General features: G+C 36.8%; 1 protein-coding gene across 2 annotated transcripts in view; it reads right to left on the bottom strand.

Moving 5' to 3' along the window:
* Nucleotides 1-22,425, bottom strand: part of CTNND2 (catenin delta 2) — a gene marked incomplete at both ends in the record, with an annotated part of 950,049 nt that overhangs the window by 774,582 nt on the left and 153,042 nt on the right. For both annotated transcript variants that reach the window (XM_079701889.1, XM_079701890.1), the window contains one exon: nucleotides 17,745-17,881. In XM_079701889.1, the coding sequence (XP_079558015.1) occupies nucleotides 17,745-17,881 (137 nt within the window). The remainder of the gene's footprint in view (nucleotides 1-17,744; nucleotides 17,882-22,425) is intronic.

Raw genomic sequence — 22,425 nt, 5'->3', positions numbered from 1 at the left:
ACTGTTCAAGTCACCACGCAGAGGCCATCAATCCTCTGTGCCAACAGAAACACTGGGTAACTGGGACTGTACACAAACTTGGGGCTTAGGGTAACCTGGCAGACACCTCTAAGCTGTCTCATCTCTGGTAGTAAACTTCTGGAGGCCTGCAGTGACACTGTGTCATTATAAAGTCATAATGCTTAAATAAATGTAAATCCTAGCAATAAAAAGAATAGCAATTTAGTTATACACACAGCTAAGCAGTTTAAAGAATGAAATCATAAATGAAGGAAGTTAACAAGGTGAAAATGCAATTTCTCATTCATTCTTCATGTGTACATAATCAGAAAGGTACAATTCAAGCAAATACCCAGACATATCACATTATTGTGAGTAGGAAAGATGGTTTACTTTGGTTCAACTATTTTAAAATTAAATGTGAGGTATTACTGCTAATGAAATAGTCACATCATGACCTTATAACTCTTAACTCTGTCTAAAAATATTAAATTTCATCTACTTATTTTCTTTCTATATATAATTCCTAACAGTTGTTATTTAATTATTCATTCATTCATTCCACCAAAAACTGAATCATCACCAGTTATGAAATTAGAGAGTACTGGAGCCTTGATACTAGGAATTTTGTTATCAAATAAAAATTTTGGAAAAGGCATAAAATGTGTTTCACTAAGCTTGCTTATTAACACTATAAGGATTCCAACAATTTGAATGAAATAGGTGGATTCATTTCACTTACTTCCATAAAACAGTCCAATAGCAATAAAACATCAGAACTCCTGGAAAGAATTTTACACAATCAATTCAACCTTGGTGGTTAAGAATGAAATTTATTACTACTGTTAGTCATATTATTAATTAACAAAATAATGCTAACTTTCTTCATTGTAACCACTGTGCAAAGAGCAGCCTCCATATGCCAGGTACTATGAAAGGCCCTTCATATAGTATACAAAAGAAAAAAGGAGCACTTTCCACAGTATCATTCAAATATTGCTAATGTCCTTGATATTTAAGTAGAACTACCTGGGGTCCCCAATTTCCTTTTGTGAGAATCCCCACTGGCCCAAGATTTATGCAAACCCTAGGGCCTAATGTTCTTCCAGGCATCTTTGGCTCTGAGCTCCAGGTCTGTAGGAAAGAGCTCCCTCCTCTCTCACACACAACAACTATTCCGTGTACAGACCAATATGAGGAACACAACTTGCTCTCTTTGATTTTCCCCAGACTCCTTGATATCAGACACTGGCCTGTGCTGGGATTTCCACAGGCCTGTGGTTTCAGAGGATTTTAAATCACAGCAACAAAAATGACCTGATTATCAAGAGTTCTAAACACATGTTTCTTTATTTCTTTACGAAGAGTTTGATTTAGAAAAGTGAGAGAAAGAATGATCTACATATTCTCCCAGCAAGTTGAAATTTAACATAGTTATGTGTCATCAAGGAGCTTCAAAACACCTCCCACACTCTCTCTTCAGCATTATATTTATCGACCATCTCATGTAATAATCTGACAATAAGTAAAACTCTAAAAGCTAATTTAATATAGTTTTTTTCTCAGTCAAATATCCTCTTCTCTCTCAATTTCCTAAGTAACTAAAGAAAATCCAGATTTACCTTTGGGTTTCACGAACTCATCCAAAGTTTGAACTTGCATATATGTTTAACTGCCTAAGAAATATTGGTGGACAGCAATTCACCAAGCTGATATAAACTAATTAAGAGCATAGATTTCCATGAGATCATAATGAACTAATTAAATAACATGTGTTTGTACAAGTTGTGTTATAATTTGCATACATTCCATCATAACCCTGATATATGATTGTCCTCATTTCACTAGATCATCAAACTTAGTTTTGGAGAGATGTTATATGCCTTAACCAAAGCCATTCAATCAGAAAATGCTGGAAGATTTTGAATCAAATCTACTGATGCCAAGTTTATTACTTTTCCCATCATGCCAACTATTGGCCCAAATCCCATATCTACTTACAAATAAATCATTAAAACAGGATGACACACTTCACCTTCAGAAGCTACTGCTAGCTTACTATGGTGCCATAGCAGAAGTTCTGAAGTTTTAATTTGTCCTTGAAACTGGAAGAAACATTTTCAGCCCTCTAATGCCAATTGCCTTTCCCGCTAACTATCAAGGTTCATCAAATGTCTTAGCTTAAGTCTTTAATTGGACTTGCTATGGAGGCAATAGTTTCTAATGCTCCCCGATAATAATCGGTCTGTTGATAGATACCAAATATTTAAAAGTTAGGACTATCTGAGACCACTGGGAAAAGACTCTTAGCAGGTATGACAAATCTGCATATATTCAAACTTTGCCAATATTTATAAAATAATTTGTAATATTTATCTTTAGTGATGGAGTACTAATAAGGAGAATTTATTTACTAACAAGTTGAATGTCAGACTTCAAAAATATTTAACATTTGGAGAAGCCCTGAGTTCACTTAGTTCAACCTTTTATCCAAAGTGAGTCCCTGACAGATACTCATTCAGATTCTCCTTGCTTAATTTTAATAATCCAGAATTTGATGTTTCTTTCTTTGAAATTATGGGAAGTCTAAACTTTTTGGGGGGGTAGGGGGTTAGGTAATGGTATAGCACATATCCTTCCCCAATTTTTCATCTCCTAGTATCCTAGAAATTCCATATTCTAGTTTTATGTCCTAGTCAGAAAAAGAATAACATTTTTTGAGCATCCTGTGGAGAGGCAATAGATGAAACTGGCAACAAAGGGCTCCCGCACCAGCCCCATCCAGGGCTGCAGGGATCACTATCAACACATTTATAGACAATCATGGTACATTTTTGTGCTGCCACCCACTGGTCAAAAGGGCTGCCATCGATCCTTATTTGTTGGTGAATTTCCTGAAGAGGCAGTAATAACTAGTTGTACTTTTTGGTACTATACTAAATTTGTCATTTGCCAGCATCCTTGAGAGCATTCCTTTCATTTTTGAAAGTTGCCACCTTTTGAACCCATCCCCAAGGTAGACTTGCAAGAAAACTGTCCATCATCCTTAGCAATATGAACCCCAAGTCTTACTATTTGGACCTTCAAAATATTTCATGAGTTACCTATGTCTTTGCACTATTCCTTTTCAGCTTAAAATTGCCTAAGTTTCAATTAAGAATCATGCCTGATATGAAACTGAAACGTGCCTCCTTCAAATGTTGATCCTTTGTCCTAATTCTCTTAGATGTACAATGTCTGCTCAGTAGATGTTTCCTCCTTCTTTTTCATATTTGATGGCATTTCTTATAGCCCTTTTCCGACCTCACCCCACCACTCCTACTCTACCACCATAGTTTGCAAGCCAAACATCCTTGGCTCTTCCATCTGAAACTCAACATAACTTGGCTTCTGGACTCTTCACAGGACTGAGTATGCTGCCCTGGAAACACTGGGGCTTACAACAAATGTTTGGGAGCTTATTTTGTCTACTGCAAAAATATACTGTTAAATAGTTTTTAAAATATAATACTTAAATATTTAAATATGTATTATTGATCTACCATAGGATTGTCTGGTTTGTGTCCTCAGGCTCTGGTCTAGCAGTTCATTTAAAAAAGTTGCCTCGGCCCAAGAGCATGGTTAAAATAAGTAAGACAAACAAGAACAAGTGATGGCAGGATGTAAAGAATGTGGTACACTAATAGATGCAACTTCTTTGCAAAATAGTTTGGAAGTTCCTCAAAATATTGAGTTGAGAGTTATCAGATGACCCAGCATTTCCATTTCTAGGTGTTTACCCAAGAGAAATAAAAACATATGTCCACACAAAAATGTATACACAACTACTCATAGCAACGGTATCCCCAATGGCCAAAAAGTAGAAACAACCCAAAAGCCCATCAAGAGATGAATGGATAAATGAAATAAATGAAATATATCCATACAATGGAATATTATTTGGAAATAAAAAGGAATTAAATAATGATGCATACTACCACATGGGTGAACCTTGAAACATTATGAAAAGTGAAAGAAGCTATTCACAAAAGACCATATATGTATGATTTCATTTATATAAAATGGCCAGAAGAGGAAAATCTATCAGGAAGGAAAGTATATTAACTGTTTCCTAGGGCTGTGAGGCTTGGGGAGAAAGTGGAGTGACGGTTAATGGGCATGGGATTTCTTTTTGAGGGGACAAAAGTGTTTCAAAGCTAGATGGTGGCGACGGTTGCATCTGTGACTATACTTGACTCTGTGACTACACTGAAAACCACTGAAATGGGTGAACTGTATGGTATGTGAGTTATATTTCAATAAGCTTATCTTTTAAAGATACCTCAAGATGTACAGAAACATAAGACTTAGAAGTAGAGAAAAGTATACAGACGGTCTAATACAACTGATTTTTTATAAGCATGGAAAATCAACTAAATCGGTTATCTACTGCTATGCAGCAAACCATCCCCAAACTGGCTTAAAACTACAATGGTTTAGCTTGGTCAACATTCTTCAAGTATCAGTGGGATCAGACTGTAGCTGGGGCCACTTGTCTGGGACTCGACTGTAGATGACTCATTGGAAAGGTGATGAGAGAAAGCTGGCAAGTTGATGCTGGTGTCAGCTGAAAGTTCAGATGGGGCTATGAGCTGAAGGACTGAGCATTTCTCCACATAGCCACCTCCACTTTATGGTGGCTGGTTTCTAAGAATGAGTATCTCAAGAGAACCACCTAGAAAGTGTACTGCCCTTCACACTCTAGTCTCAAAAGTCCGACAGTGTCACTTCCGCCATAGTCTCAAGTCCACATAAAGTGAAGGACAGGGAATAGAGAGCCTATCTGTCAATGGGAGAGTGTCAGACTCACATCAGAAGAAGGTCACAGAGCTGGGAAATAATGCTGTGGTCACTTTTTAACAATACAACCTCGCACAGTGAGTATTATAGGGTCAATATATTATCACCTGTTTTAATTCACCATGAGGCAACATTTATATAGGGCCCACATTTCTCACAAAAACAACCTGTTCACTTCTGGTGTTGACACAGAAAGTATACTCCGATTTTATGTTTTAGTGAACTGGTTTTCAGTAACAAGCGGTTTTAAAGCCATCTTCACTTTGCAGAGTTTTCTCATGAGAAAATGCTGCAAAATAACTCTCAAATGAGCTGAGGACATAATCAGGATATGCTACAATAGCACTTATGATTGTTCAACAGAAATCCTTATAACATTTTAATATGAAGACTCTATTTCCTGTAACCTATAGATATGACCGAAATTATTCTTGTATTGAGTTATGAAGAAGCAAGCTTCCTATGTGTCCAGAAAAGTCCAATTAAAAAAGCTCATGATGGGGGGAAGGGATAAGTTAGGAGTTTAGGATTAACAGAAACACACTACTATATATAAAATTGATAAACAACAAAGACCTACTGTATAGCACAGGGGACTATACTCAATATTTTGTACAAGGGAAAATAATCTGAAAAAGAATATATATATAGAGAGATAGATATATAACTGATATATATATCAGATATGTATATAACTGAACCACTTTGCTGTACACCTGAAACTAACACAACATTGTAAATCAACTATATTTCAATTAAAAAATTAATTTAATTTTAAAAAGACACAATGTATCTTATGCCAATACATAAAAAAGCCAACAAAAGGAAAACCCCACACATATGCAATACATACAGCATACCACCATTTAAAAAACATACAAATAAACAGCAACTACAGAACAATGTACGTCAAAATCTGTAATAATCAGGAGATTTTACTATGACCATATTGAGTTCCATCAAGTGTGAATAGGTGAAAAATATCCCAAACACAAAGGAAATGCAAGACCAGCAAACAATTATTGTAGCTGGATTGCTCTAACCTCTGGAGGAAAGTATATTTTCAAAGAATAGTTAGAAATGATTGAGAGAGATACTCAACAAATATGAGAAATATGGTATAACTGCATAGGAACAAAAGGAATTGGGTGTCTGTCTGGGTGTTATGTGTGAAGTTGCTGATTCATGTACTAACAGGGAAGTTGGTGGCTTTTTGCTTTTTGTTTTTACTTTCGGCTAAAATAAGGCACACAAGTTCATTCAAGAAACAAAAAAGACACTCGCCTACATATTTTATTAGTGAAGGATATGTTTCAGTTAACATGCCGCATTTTAAAGTTTCGATTTGGGTTGCTCATAGAGGAAGTTGCAATTTGGGGGCCTGGGATTCATCAAAGCAAATGGGCTAATTCTGAAACAACATGCAGGGAAGACATGGATGCAATACAACCATTCAAATAAGGGTAAAAGGACATGATCAGTGTAACAGTGAAGATGAGACCCTTGTGCCATACAACTAAACTAATGGCTTTCATCACAGTTAGACAAAGCATTCACTTTTGAGCTACAACAGAACAGGAAAACACAGGAAGTTTTTTTGTCAACTTACACCCTCAACACAAATATATTAAACATGTCCTCTGGGTCTGGCACTCACCTGGGTGCTGGTGACACAGTAAGGGGAGGAGACCTGGTCACAACCTAACTGATAAATTAATCAGTAAACTTAGATGTTTCTCAGAAAATAAGCATTATTAATTATTATTTCTAGCAATAACAGTATTAACTATCTAGTACTAAAATGTTTCATTTCTGTTAAATCAAGTGACAACAGTGTGCAAAAGGTTTTCAACATCAGGTTTCCATACAATCCAGAAAAGCTCCCAGGATGGTAATTTCTTATCTCTACTCTCCCTAAAGGTGGAGTCATCGCATTACTGCAGCACTATTAAACCCATGTTCTTGGAAGACATTACTGCGGAGGACTGAGGTGTGATCCCTGATATGAGCAGAGATCCCAAAATAGAGAGAATTTACATTTTAGATTATTCATTTTAAGAATAAACTGCCTCTGGCTTTCGACAGGTCTATAGCAGGCAACTGCAGGTCTCTGACAAGCAGTTGGAATGAACGGTATTATTTCTTAAAAGTGTCTGCGTTAGCTAATGGGCTAGGTTCAAAGCAGATCTTTTGTTTGGGTGGAGGGCTTCTCAGTTGTGGAGGTGTTGGGCAGAAGCGCTGGCCAGCAGAGCTACAGTTGCCCTTCAGAAGCTTCCAATCGGCTCAAAGCTGTAAAGACCCTTGGTTGATACCTTCGAGTCCTGCTTCCCAGAGCACAAGAGATGGCAGCGTCCAACTGTGCATGGAATGGCTTGGACCTGCCTACAACTATGGAACAACCTTAGGTTAACTGTTATGTAATTCAGTTTTTAATTTTGAACTTAACTTCTTCATACAGCAGATCTGCCAGGAGGTGTAAGCTGCAAAATGCTTCCCCAGATAACTAAATCTATAGACTTGGTGAATAGAACTAGTTAGTATTCGCTACATAAATGCCGAAGATTACTTGTCAAAAGTGATTTTTGTTTTTTTGTTTTGGTCTCATTGATATTGAGTCCTCCAGCTGCTTTCAGAGACCATGAGTAGAATGTAAAAGTCAGAACTTGTCATTAGTGAGAAAAGATGACACTGGTCTTCACTTTTCTATGGCAGCCGCTAGATAGCCAGCTCATTTGGAGCCCAGGGTATGAACCTGCACATTCCTTTAATGACTGCAGCCAAATGACAGCAACTTGAACATGATCGATGGGCTGCCTGGGGCATGTTTACCTGTGTTGCTGATGCATGCCAGAGATAACGTCAGTCCAAACCACTGACTCTCAGAGACAGGAATGTTCCAGGAAAGCGATGTCACGGTATTTAACCCACGGGACTCCCGTCACCCCACATTTTCTCCACAGAAATTAACTAACACTGAGCTGTATAAGTTCATTGAATTCTATCTGTTTGGAGTCTCATTAATGATTCCTTCAGATTTCAAAAACACATTGCAGATCAAACTGATGTGAAATGACCCACCTCCCTTTTCTGAGTTAAATAAGAACAATACAGGAAGGCACAACACTTAATTTGACCTCAGCAAAACCTTGGTCATAGAGAAAAACAAGCTAATTTCTCATTTCAATTCTACAGCAATTTCCTATATGGTAGGTAAACTGAATATTTTTTAAAGTTCGAGTTTCTTTGGTCATAAATAGGAAACACTGAACAAAATAATCACTAAAGAAAAAAGTCATTACTTAATTATATATCTGATGAAATAAGTTTTACATAGAGATCTTAATGAAATATATAATATATATTTCATTAAAATATACAAAGTTTAAAGAAATTTAACATGTCCTTTTAAAAAAATGTTTTTGTTATTTTATTTTATTTTTTTTTTCGGTACGCGGGCCTCCCACCGCTGCGGCCTCTCCCGCTGCGGAGCACAGGCTCCAGACGCGCAGGCCCAGCGGCCACGGCTCACGGCCCCAGCCGCTCCGCGGCACGCGGGATCCTCCCAGACCAGGGAACGAACCCGCGTCCCCTGCATCGGCAGGCGGACTCCCAACCACTGCGCCACCAGGGAAGCCCGTTTTTGTTATTTTGAGACACTATTTAACATTGTCTCCTTGTCCTATGATAATTCTTATGTTTATTTTGCCTATTTCTATCATATTTGGTTCAGTTGCTCTGAATACTAAACGTGTTTTCCCCATTTACTCCCTCTAGAATATTCTATTTGTTAATTTCAGGCTCTGTACAAATCCTCTAGAGGGTTATACCCCAGGAGCTCCTGCTTCATATGTCCTGCCTGTGGCTCTTATCAGTAATTAAGTTTGACAGATTTTTTCAGTGAGTTTGTAAGGGTCTTTAAAATCCTTCTCAAAACTTTGCTCCAGGCAGCCTCTGTCAAAGTAGACCCAATGATTTATGTACAAGAAAGTAAGACATGTCATTTTTTTTTCAATCTGAGAAAACTGAATCACCTGAAGAACTGGATTAAGATGGAAAAAGTTAAATAAAATTATAATAAATAATTCAGTGTATCTACTCATATAGCCATTAGAAAAATGTTTTAAAATAATACTTAGTGATATAAAAATACTCTTGACATAACTGTTAAATGTACAAAGTATAAAATATTAAGAAAAATAAAAGTGTGCACAAATAATTTTATAGTCACATAAAAATCTTAGAAGGAAATCTTCCCAAATATTTGCAGCAGCCTCTAGCTGCAGTGTTATTCTCAAAGAAAACTTGCATCTTTATTCCTTTCTGAGTTTTTTAAACTTTCCACAAAGTGCATGAATTATTTTATAATGGCAAATTCATTAAAAACTATTAAAACATCCCATTTAAAACAGTCAATGTGATTTCACATATTAATATTCAACAATGAATTCTAACAATAAATATGAAAGCATTAGAAATGCACTACAATATCCTGTTACAAAATCCCACCTATTAAAAGCTTATCTTCTAACTCAGCATATAAAGGGTTAATCCATTTTTATTTTTCCTATTAGAGCCTTCAGTCCCCTAAAAACTGAACTAATACCTTCAAAGGAGCGGGGCAGACAGCAACCAAATGAATTAAGTCTTAGAATAGAATCTGGGGTTATTAAAAAGATGGATGAGTATGTATGTGTCTTGAGAAGAGTTACAAAGTAAAATGTTAAGGGGAAAATCAAGCTTTAGGAAAAAAAAGTCAAAATAACTTACAGGCAAGACTAGAATACACATGAGGGAGCATGGGAGGGTGGGGAGAAGGGAGTCAGATGATGTATCCACACTTCCAGAATTATTCAGCCATAACTAGAACTCCTAGCATTAATTCCCCAAATCTTACACAAATAGTTTATGACCCTTGTCCTTCTTTGATCTCCAATTTCAACCACCATTCTTGTGATTCAAAAGATCCACGATACACAAAGAAACAGACTTGCTTCAAACCTAGCCAGTCCTACCAGGCTGGTGCCACATGACCATCGCTTTCCTTCCTACTTGGAAGTCTGGAACTCTACCTACGCCACATGCTTGCTTTCTTTGCCCAGCTGGAAGTCTAATACCCGTTTGCTCACTATATCTACATCTGGCTCCCCTCCTGTGTATGTGATATCTACAAGGCTTTCTAATACTTTCCTTGTTATGAACTATACCATCGACAAAGACCCAGGTCTACAGATTCCTGGCTTGTGCCTTCCTATCCCCATCCACATGTCCAGACAGACATTCACTGCTCCTAACATAGTCCATGGTCTAGCAATGAAAATAGGGGAAAAATCATGCCCTTTTTTTCACTTTCAATCTATATCTGGCTTAACACAAAAAATAAATTTGAAAATCATCAATCAAATAATCCTCATTTTAATTTTAATACATGCAGAAAGTTCAACTTGTGGCACTATGGTCTAATTCTTTTCTTCCCTGACTAAATGAATATAAAGTTCACTAGTCTTTACAGATAATCCTTCTCTATCTTCTTGACCTTTCCTAAAGTTGTTTTAATCTCCTCTTTTTCATGGATGATAATTTTGTCATTACTTTCATAAAATGGTTTTCCAAAATATAGTTGGGAAATTGATTAGTTATATAGGTCATTTCCCACATTGTGTTATCAGAAACTATTGTTGCACATTACAGGAACACTAATAATACTGAGAGATTCTGCAGTGCTACATGGCACTGGAAAAATACCAATTAAGGAAGCGTTTTATAATGTACTTCTTCCCCATAACATTTTTTTTTTTACACAGAGCTATGTAATTTTAAAATTATAAATGTAGACGCTAAGTGAAAATAAAGGCATGCTATCCTCACACATGAGTCAATGTAAATGATCCACATTTTTTTTAGATTTTATGTAAGATAAATCCTTTAAAATGCTTTTTTAGTAGCTTCATATGGTTCAAACATATACAAAGTCCTCCGTGCAGTAGTTTTGCAGAGTGGGAGCTCAGAAATGCCTTTCTCCTACTTTTCTACATTAAACCTAATAACAAAACTGATTAAAAGCAAGAGAATTCTGTCTTACTACCTGAAAATCAGCAATACCCTAAATTGTGCTCCTAAAAATTGCCTCTAAAAGCAATAATGTAATCTTCAATCCTTGTAGAATGTAAAGAACAGGAGAAATTATTGTAGCAATACAGTATCTAAGGTTATGAACACTATAAAGTTTAAGGAATAAGTTTATTGGTAAAAATCACTTGGAATTTCATAATATATTGATGAGAGTTTTCTTAAAATTTCACCTACAATTTTTTAATGTTTTATAACTTTTTATATATGTTTGTCTTATCTTTTTAGCTTCATGGCTAACTACTTGAAAGCAATGAAACTCCAAATCTGTGTATCACCCAGGGGAAGCACAGTTTTATGCACATAGCAGGCAACTGATAAACACTATTAAATAAACCCAACAAAATGACACATTTGCATATACTGTTATGTACCTAGAATTTTCTATTTAATCTGTTCATTATTAAATATATTTCACTGGTAGAATCATTACAAAAAACACATTTATCTGAGCCATAATAATTTACAAAGATCAATATGAGCTCTAAAGGTTTTTAAAAAGTTCCCCACGGAAAATGATCTGAAAACATAATCACTTTGCTGAATCACTTTGCTGTACACATGAAACTAACCCAACATTGTAAGTTAACTATACTTCAATTAGAAAATGGTTTCTAAAGGCCCCATAATTTTTTTAGCTTACATAAGAAGACCCTTTAGATACCAACTCTGGAAGCATGTGATGATCAGAGGAGACATAAGTCAACTGAAGGGAAAGAAATGTACTTCAAAACAAGTGTAGTTTTAGGAAAGCCATGGTTTTCTTAAGAGCAAAGTAGTACACATATTGATTTAAGACAAAACACATAGGTCAACATTACATGGCATGAGTAAATGTAAATTCTTGTCTAATAGTACAGACCAGCACTGGAACAATTTTTTTTTTAACGAAAATATGAAAATGAAGATCAGATGACTACTCTCAGGCAAACCACAAGCAAACATGTTGTATTTCTTGCAGTCATGAGGCAACCTCGGGTCTCTCCAGTGATGGGGATGTGAGCCACTGCCCTGTCCTCATTCTCACATCAGCTTTCACAGTCAACAACAAGCTTTCTCTCTCTCTCTTTTTTAAATTAATTAATTTATTTATTTTTGGCTGCACTGGGTCTTTCTTGCTGCTCGTGGGCTTTCTCTAGTTGCGGTGAGCGGGGCCTACTCTTCATGGTGGTGCGCGGGCTTCTCACTGCAGTGGCTTCTCTTGTTGCGGAGCACGGGCTCTAGGCACATGGGCTTCAGTAGTTGTGGCTCGGGGCTCTAGAGCACAGGCTCAGTAGTTGTGGCTCACGGGCTTAGTTGATCCGCGGCATGTGGGATCTTCCCGGACCAGGGCTCGAACCTGTGTCCCCTGCACTGGCAGGCGGATTCTTAAACACTGCACCACCAGCGAAGTCCTCTCTCTCTCTTTTCTTGATTTGATCTCATTTCCCAGAGTCATTACCTAGGTCTCGACACTAACAATAATTACTTTCAAATTCTTCATTTAAGCACACAGTTCTCATGCTATCACCATACATATTCACTCTGTGAATCCACTGTTGCTACCACTTTTTCTGCCTTTTACCCCTTTTCACTTAGCAGCAATTCCAAGATCCATCATTATAATCATTTTCTTGCATTCATCATATCCAGTGCCTCTCCACCTCGGCTCAGCCCAGCTCTCCAGATCCCAAAACAACTCAAAACAAACTGACCATGTCTACCTGATGACAGCAGAAGAGAAATACATATGTTTCCAGTATCAAGCCATCAGCCTTCCTGCGGCCATGAACTTTGCCTCTCTCCTGTTCTCATAGATGAATTGTCTTTGTTCTAAAAGCCATTCCCTCTGCTGGTGCACTGGGTCCCCTTCACTCTCACCTACTCAATGATTTTCCCACTGAAATTATAGCCCTCCCAAGCGTCATTAATTTCTTCTGGGTCACTGCCATCATCATAGCAGTATCTCCCAGTCTGAAACCCCTCGGCCCTTCTCACCCCTTTAGCCATCACATCATTCTGTCTCCTCTTTGTGATGAAGGGTTATCAGTCTCCTCTCTCAGTTATTTGCTCAAATGATATGATGGGAATCATCACATGCCCAACCTCTGTCCTCCCTTCCTCTTCTGGTGAAGGACACTCACAAGACAGGGAGTGGGGACTGGGTCCCTCTCTCTTAGAGCCCCATGGGACATGAGACTTTGTAACTGTTGACAGTGAGACAGATGTGTCTCAAATACAGAAAATTACCCATAGAGTATAGCATAAATCATGGTTCTGTTTATGTTAATATAAAAGTACAAAATTCACCAGTTAAAAAGCAATCAAGATGGGTAATCAGAGCAAAGAAAGAAAAAAATCAATGAACACCTTTTCACTGAGCAATCCATGGCTGCTGTGTGTTCAAACACTTAGGGCTCAGCTTAAAAATGTCTCAGTCGTGCCATACATGCTACGTGGGATGCATTTCATGGTTCATGGTTTGGCATGACTTAAGTTCCACTCTATGGTTATAGAGTAGAATTTATTTCTAGGCAATGTCAACTACCAGCCCCAGAACTTCTGTTCTTAGTCTCACGAACAACTTACTCCAATGAATTCTTACTAGACTGAATTTTCTTTATGTATCCATTTCTGTTATTACCCTTTATTGTGATTTGCTTAAATAAGGTATGCAATATATTTAATGAATGAGTAATTACATTATGGAACCTATTATATCCAGTCAGCTCAGAATATATGCTTGCTATGATAAAAAAAAAAAAAAATCACTTCCCTCCCACAGAACTGACATCCAAGAAGCCAGGACTAGAGTGGTACATAATTGTAATGTCATAAAAATTGTTGACTTGAAATTCTCTAAATGAATAAATAGGATTTTTACTCAAGAAAGCTATCTCTTATGAGCACCTAAAGAGGACCAGACAAACGATATTCTTTACGTGAAAAGATTTATAAATAGGATATGCATGCAATTGTTAACAATCATAGAAGGTATTAATTTCTAAAGTCACTTTTCCTTAATCTCAGTTAATATTTAAAAAAATATATATTTAACTTAGTTTTAACTCCATAAAGGATGGTCTATACATGAGAAAAAGAGAGGAAGGACGTTTTAAGAATAATTTAGGACAAAAATGTCCCAGTGAAGGAAGAGATTGGTTGTTTGCATGAGGCCACACTAAGGAAGACCATGGGCTTAGCTGCTTGTTGATTTCTGCCTTCAAATTGGCAGACAGCACACATGGGACCTGACCGCCACGTCTCTGATTTGGGTGCTCCTACCTGCTCTAACTCAGCTTCCCAAGACATTTTCATTCCTCCTCACATTACTTATCTGCCACAAAGAATCTCACCTTTACTGTCCAAAAATCAGCAATGAATTTATTTTAATAATTAGAAAAAAACTCTTCACAGTAAGTTTTTATTAAATTCTCATCAAGGCTTTGGAGAGGCCATTTTATTTACTGTAATGTATTTTTCCTTTAAGTAGCTTATCTACTCTCTCAACTACAGACATCACTATTTAAGCTGAAGGACTATTTCCTATTATCCAAACCCAATTAATATTTATTCCAGTCTCCCAATTATTTTCCCCTTTTTTGATACACTTCCTGATCTTCTGTGTCCTCTATGCCCATTCCTACCTCTGTCCAACTGTAAACACGTATGGTAAGAAATCTAATAATTTGGCTTATTTCCTTGTACACTTTTCTAGAGGCTCATAAACATGTACAAACAAAAAATATGTTTACTATTTCACTTTTTAAAAACAGGATAATACAATACTATACAATTCCTTTCTAAAATCTTCGTGGATTTTTTTCAAAGTTTAGATATATATCTGTAACTCACTTTTGTTAATAACTGCATAGAAAGGATATATCTTTTTATGGAGGATTTTATATAAAGGAGATACCATTTTAAAAACTTTTCATCAATCAATACTGTTCTTTTTTTTTTTTTTTTTTACTATCCCAAATAATTCTGCAATACATACTCATACTTAATACCTTATGTTCTAGGTCACTCATTTCTATAGAACCTATGTCTAAGCATGACTAATCAAAGGCTATGGAGCATTTCAAAAGTCAACTCACAGCAACATACCATTTTACAAAAAGATTACAGTAAAGCACATTTTCATTTGGAATGAAAAAGAATGTGAATTTCCTCAAAATTTAACTGTAGCTAGCTTATAATATATACTGTTTTTTAATGTTTGTCTATTTGGTAGATTAAAGAAAATCATGTTTTCATTCTGAATTTTATGTCCTTGATTGGCACATTAGGGTGAAAATATTTGCATATGTTTATTGGTTGTTTGCATTTTTATTCTCTGAATTTCCTGTTGATATTTTTTGCCTAGTTTTCTATTCCTTTGTCTTTTTCTCATCAACATTAGGAAGTCTTAATATATTAATTATATCAACATTTTGTCATATTTGTGACATGTTATTTCCCATGGTCTATTTTTTATCCTTTTTTATGTTAAATTATTCCTTGCTATTATTGTTGGTATTCACACTGCCAACTGTACCAACCATTCATGTATGGCTTCTGAGTTTCCTGCACATACTTAGAAAGCCTTCTCCACCTCTAGGTTGTATGAATATTTTCCCAATGTTTCTCCTATCAAGTCTATAGTTTTATTTTGACAGTTATATTGTTTTCCCTTTGAGATTTATTTCTGAATACATTGTGAGTTAAGGGCCTCAATTTTCTTCCAGGTGTTTAGCCAGTCATGCTAACACCAGTTCAACCACTGCTTTGTACTCAGCTGAGATACTTTGAAATGAGTCAGGCTCCTCTATATTTTTTAACCTGTTCTGAATCTTTAGTTGTATCCTAGAGAGATTATTCTTTCTATTTGGGGCCAACTGGACAGAACTGTATGTTTAGTAAGGTAAAATATTTCTTTTTTTTTTTTTAAGCATCTTTATTGGAGTATAACTGCTTTACAATGGTGTGTTAGTTTCTGCTTTATAACAAAGTGAATTAGCTATACATATACATATATCCCCGTATCTCCTCCCTCTTGCATCTCCCTCCCTCCCACCCTCCCTATCCCACCCCTCTAAGTGGTCACAAAGCACCGAGCTGATCTCTCTGTGCTATGCGGCTGCTTCCTACTAGCTATCTATTTTACATTTGGTAGTATATATAAGTCCAAGGTAAAATATTTCGATCAAAATTTTCCCTGCAACTCTCACATATTTATGCTTCCATATGATCTTTAAAATAGCTTGATCCAATTTGCCAAAGAAACAATCAGCCACAGAATCCTGAGTACAACTGCCTAAATGTTAGATTAATTTGGGAGACAGTAATATTGGTATGGTGTCAAGCTCTTCTACACAGGACTGTAGCATGCCTTGTCCTTTATTATGAATTATTTTATGTGCTTTGATAAAATACTATAGTGTTCATCAGACGGGTCTGGTTATCTTATTAAATTTATTCCTCATGTTTTACATTTTGTCACTGCTTTAAAGCTAGTGGCCTATCAAGATTTCCAGACCATGACAGAATAAAAATCCATCACCTAACCCAGCTATATAACAAAGCAGTATTTGGAGTATAAGGAGTATCATGAACTTTTGCTCCCCTTTTCCATTACCCCTGAAAAATAATCAGAAAACTCTCACAGGTAGGCTTTTGGAAACAAACTAATCAAGCAATACAGCCTGGGCCTCAACCCAATTTCCTGCTTACTTACCATTTTCACAAACTAGATTATCCAATCAATCTATTCGACTCTCCTTTGCGAACCTACTTTTGCTTCACACTTTCTTGACCTAGTGACACAATTTTGACTGAAAGCATCATTGATCCTTTCCATCAATGAATTTTTCCTCGATAACTTGACCATCTACCTTTACCTAAATCAGTTCCCATTTATTAAACAAAATCAGTGTCCTCTAGGAAAACTGAGTCTTTCTACTAGTTGAGTCCTTAATTGCCGCATTTAGTCTATTGTTCTGTTGAGAGGTTCCTGGGATCAGGGAATTTATGTCACTCTTACCCCACTGCTGCTGCTCATTCAGCATCCCTGAATCATATAATTCAAACACAGGATGCTTTTGCACTTAAAAAGAATATTGATTTGTATTCTAGTTCATCGTAAGCAAAAGAAACAAATTTAAAAACTTTTATTTTCCAGCTTTTTAAATCATTTATTACATTTTAATTATAAGAAACATGAATTTTATGAAACAATTACTTTTAAATCTAACACTTCAGATTTTATCTGCTTATTCCTTTTTATGGCAAAGAAACGGTAGAGGAAGAATCATTTAGACTACAGCTTTACAGGAAAAGTTCTGAAATGCATTCTTCCAGAGCCATCTTGGAAACACTGGGAAAACAAATCTGCTTAGGCCCACAATTCTACGATATTCATCTGCTCTCACTCTTACCAGTTTTTTAGCGTCATGGATATACTTTGAAATTTTATTAAACTTTAGGTTTTCTACAGACCAATTATTTGGCTTCACACATTTAACAGTATTAAACGTCAGGTCCATCACTTAATCTGCCAAAATTTCACCTATAGGATTTTTGACTGCAATTTTCTTTTTTTTTTTCCTGTAGAATATTTTTTCAAGGAAAGCTGTCTAAATCTCGAATAAAAACGGAGTCAAAAGCTATTATAATCATATGTGAATAGCAATTGTATAATGAATACCAACATTCTGCTAGAAAACCATGATTTTTGTCCCAACATAATTAAATCACCATCTTTCATCCGGAAAGAATGATGTCCCCACGTGTATGTCAGAAAAGTGGAATGTTTCTACCTGTTCTTTGACCGAGGCGAGGATAGCAGAGGTGGTCTCTGTCTCCGAGCCATCCCCATTGGAGGTGGTGAGGCCAGGGCTCAAGGAGCTGGTCTTCTCCGAGGCTGATGAAGGCTGGTCTGGGACAGGCATAGCTCCTGCAATGCAAGAGGACATGCTCAGTGCCACTGGATATTGGCCCTGTAAACAGACGTAACTATCAGGCAGCTCTAAGAGGTACACTTTGGCAAGATGGAAAGTATGAACTACAGAGAAAGCACATGACATAATTGTAGAAGGAGAAGAAAGCAAATAGACAGTCTCTCCTACATCCACCCCGACCAAATTCCAAAATACGCTCACAACTTTGTGTCTTGTCTTTGAGGTAAATGGAGGAAGAAATGATGAGATAGAAAAGGCAAGTAAGATGAGAAAAAACAGAGGGATAAAGAAGTATTGAAAAGGTCATCAAACTACCATTTTCTATCTGATTTAGATACATTTATTACTTGTACACTGACATACTTCCAACTCAAAAAAAAAACCTAAAGGTATTCTCCTTGATATGAAAATCACACAAAATAAGTGATCAATAATTTATAAGTAATTAAGAAACACCACAGTTGACATAAGAAGCTCGGTTGGTATTGTAAAATATAGTAAATGGCCAGCCTACTACACAAATATTTGCTGAGTTCTTAACTCTGAGACCAACAGCAGACAAAAGCTGCAAAGCTGGCGAGACTCATTTGCCACAGTTTATTCTGTCTGAGTTCACTGATGAAAGAAAGGAGAGACTCAAATAACATCAGCCCACTTCATAAAGGGACAGACATGTATGGGTTAAAAACAGGACTCTCAGAAGTTATTTTGTTCCACTGTAATTCTCTTTCTCACACAAATAAATAAGACTGAAGTATTTGTCACATGTATTACTTAGCAATGGTCATCAGCAGAAGAAGTAATAAGTAACTCAGGGCAATTTTTACCCAGGCACAACAAAAATCACTGTTCAAATAAAAGGCTGGCAGTAAATCAAGGTTATTTTCTTGCCTTAAGCTATTATATTACATGTCCTTCCAGGAACCATTGTTGTGTGAATGTTAAAAGGTACCTCCTACTATACTGTATCTGAGCATCCTGGGTTTCAAACTAAGCAACATAATTTTCTTCACAGCCCTTGTACTATGTTATTAGTGGCATTTAGTTAATAATTTAGGGATATGCAAACCCCAAAGGGCTCCAGTATAGAATTTTCCTTTAAATATATGACCAAAAAAGTGGTTACCTAATGTTCTCATTGGACATTCCAACTTAGTTTTGATTTGTTTTTATTTTTTGAAGTTCCTTATAATATTACTAATGGGGGTTAGAATATCACTGGAAAAATAAATCTGTTACAAACACAGAATATATGGGAGGATTTGGGCAAATGACATTAACAATCAGAATGCAAGCAAATAATAAGGATCAAGTGAATATAATTTGGCCAAATGCAACCATGGCAAACAAGTGAAAAGTATATTAGGTGATGGATACCAACAGGAGGAAAGAAAGAGGTTTAGGTAATTATGATGCTGGGAGTGGGAAGTTAAAAATAAAGTACTTTTGTGTGTTCAGTTTACTTTCATATGTGGTTTTCTAATTTGATCAAGCTTTATAATCACAAGGATGGACATAAACAGACCAGCAAATGTCATGCCCGGTAAAACAGCCTGAAAGGCATGTCCTTCTATTTAGGGGAAGTTTGGGAGATGGGAGAACAGGGCAGGGGAAGAAAGAAAGAAGAAAGGAAAATGGCAGCTCTTGAAGAAAAAGTCACCTCTGGTCATTAGGGGAACCCCCCTTGACCGTGCATCTCCACCTATATCCATGGCACTGACCTCCAAAGGGCACTCTATGTAAGAACAGCCTTATGCTGAGAAAGAACAGTTCTTACATACCTCAAATTATTATTTTAATGTCTGTGTTTTCTAAATTTTATTGGGCTGATTTGAATTCAAGCTCTGGGCCAGTATTATTATCAACACAATTTTTCAACAATGAAATTGTCTGAGGTCCCAAAGTTATTAAGTAACATAAGTGGACCTAGAACTCAAGTTTTCTCCATTTTTTCCCCTATTTTAGTGGGCTTTGATGTGTCAGCCTATTTTCCATACCTTCTATTGCCTTCTAAATGCTGTCTACACACCAATTTCTATAAAATGTAACTCTTAAAAGTATGACAGTCACCTGTCATCTTAAAATATGGGATTTAATAGGCAACGAATCAAAGTATATCCTTAGGCACTTGACAACTTTGACCCACAGAGTATAAGCAATGATTCGGTTTGTTTATATGCCCCCTCCTTCCCCCTGATAGCAATAACAGAAAGAGAAGTGAAATCTTTAAGGCTTTTCCCACCATAGAGGCACTGCTACCCAAGGCAACCTCTATGCCCTAGTGAAAATGACTTGGAATAATTTCCGTGGTTTGTACTTTTTAACATCCAGATTTAATTTAACCATTGGTCATCACTACGTATGGGTGGTAAAGACTGTCAGGCCTCCACTTCCAATCTTCTTAGCTTAGAGCTTACAGAAAAGAGGGAGGGCTGGGTAAATACTGCCAGAACCAAGCCTTGGATTGTTAATAAGTATAAAAAGCCTTAAGCCTTCAGACTTTGCAGCCTATGGTTAAGTACTTTAGTCTTAAACAGAGTTAATCCATTAAATATTAGTAATTAATCTATTCTAACTCCAGGAAATTTGTAAAATGTAGAGAGACAAAAAGAAAAAAAAAAAAAATGGAAAAGCAACCACTAGTAATTCTGCCATCCCAGATAAACATATTTACTTTGGTATTTTGGTATAGGTTTTTGCCTAATTTTTTTTTTTGACTTGACTTATTTTGCATAATGAACTTTACATAATGGAGTATTAATATTTTTGATTTTTAAAAAAAATTTCAGCAATATTATCATGAACTAGTTCTTACATCAGCAAAAATTATTATATAGTTTAATGATGTAATAAATATTTAGTATTCAATAATTGTATGCATCCTAATTCATTTATTTTTTGTTTATCATTTTACCCATTTTTACATTTCTGACATTTTCGATAGATAAATTCCCAAAAGTGTTACTTGATGGAATGAAGAATCTGCACGTATTTTGAGAGCCAACAGCAAATCCACATACCTGCCCACCAGCAGTGTCATGAAAATGTCTCCTCCCCATGACGATGACAACACTGGCCTTTATTAGCCTGTCTTGCTTTCACCAACTTGATACAGAAAAACTCATCTCTTTGACTTTGTTTTTAGTTTACCACGAATACAAGAAATATTTTCCCACAGATGTATTCCTCCGACATACAATACCCCTTCACACCCTTTACACGATTACTGTGTAATAAGTCTTTCTATATATGTAGTCGAATGAGAATCTACGAACACCCAAACTGCATCTTAAACAGACTCATCATCAGCATGAGAAAAAGAGACAATATGAGGGAACCATGATGTCAGATTTTGGGTGGTTTATTCTCTAGCAGAATTTGCTACTCACAGGTTCTAGGTCTAGAAAATACCAAACAACACGACTAGCTGCCCCTGGGCCCATGCTACACTGCTCTACACCCTCACATGCAGGAGCTGTGTTATGGGCAGAATTGTGTCACCTTCCCCTCCTTCACCCCTGCCCCCAAATCCATAGGTTGAAGCCCTAACTCCTAATGTGACTTTATTTGGAGATGGGGCCTTCAGGGAGGTCACTAATGTTATATGAGGTCACAATGGTGGGGTGCTAATCTGAGAGCACTGGTGTCCTTATAAGAAGAGAAGTCTAGGGACTAGGACTCCACACTTCCACTGCAGGGGGCACGGGTTTGATCCCTGGTTGGGGAACTAAGATCCTGCATGCCAAATAAATAAATAATGAGTAAATGGTAAATTTTAAAAAAAAAAGAGGAAGAGGAAGAGACACCAGAGATTTTCTCTCCACCACGTGAGGACACAGAGAGAAGGTGACCACTAGGAAGGGGGTTCTCACCAGAAGCCTCCGTGGCTAGCACCTTGATCTTGGACTTCTGGCCTCTGGAACCATGAGGAAATAAAGGTCTGCTGTTTAAGTCACCCACTCTGTGATATCACGTCATGGCGGCCCAAACAGACTGATACAAACAGGGTTAGATTGTTCTCAGCTTCCTTTCCCTTAATTACCTCCAGGTGGGCACAGGAGGCCCGGGAATCTCGAGAGTAGCAGGGTGGTACTATTTAGTACAGCCCTCTGCTAACACACTCATCCCAGATGAACTACAGGTGTCGAGATAAGGCATGGACTGCTTCAAATTAGCACACTTGGATAAACCAAAGCTTACAAAAGGATGTGCACCAGTGCTGTGAAATAAGCCTGGAGAACAAAGCACTAACTTAAGAACATCCACAGTACGACCACTTTCGTAGACAATCTGATAAGAAACTCAGGAAAATTGGTTAGGATGACAGTAATAGCAAAATCAGGTAGTTCCCATATACAGAGACTCTTTTCCAACTTGAACTCTTATATGCATATGTAATAAGATTTTGTAAGGTCCAAATATATGTTCTAATCTTTTATTCCCCAAACATGAGTCACTATGAATTTACACTAGGTAACATGTTAAAATCGCATCTGCACTTAGGAAGGCTAAACTCTCTTGCTCTCAATTCAAGGACCCC

This window comes from Hyperoodon ampullatus (assembly GCF_949752795.1).
Source record: "Hyperoodon ampullatus genome assembly, chromosome: 4".
Taxonomy (NCBI): Eukaryota; Metazoa; Chordata; class Mammalia; order Artiodactyla; family Ziphiidae; genus Hyperoodon; species Hyperoodon ampullatus.
The sequence above is the reverse complement of the archived record's forward strand: the minus strand, read 5'-3'. Positions and strand labels throughout refer to the sequence as shown.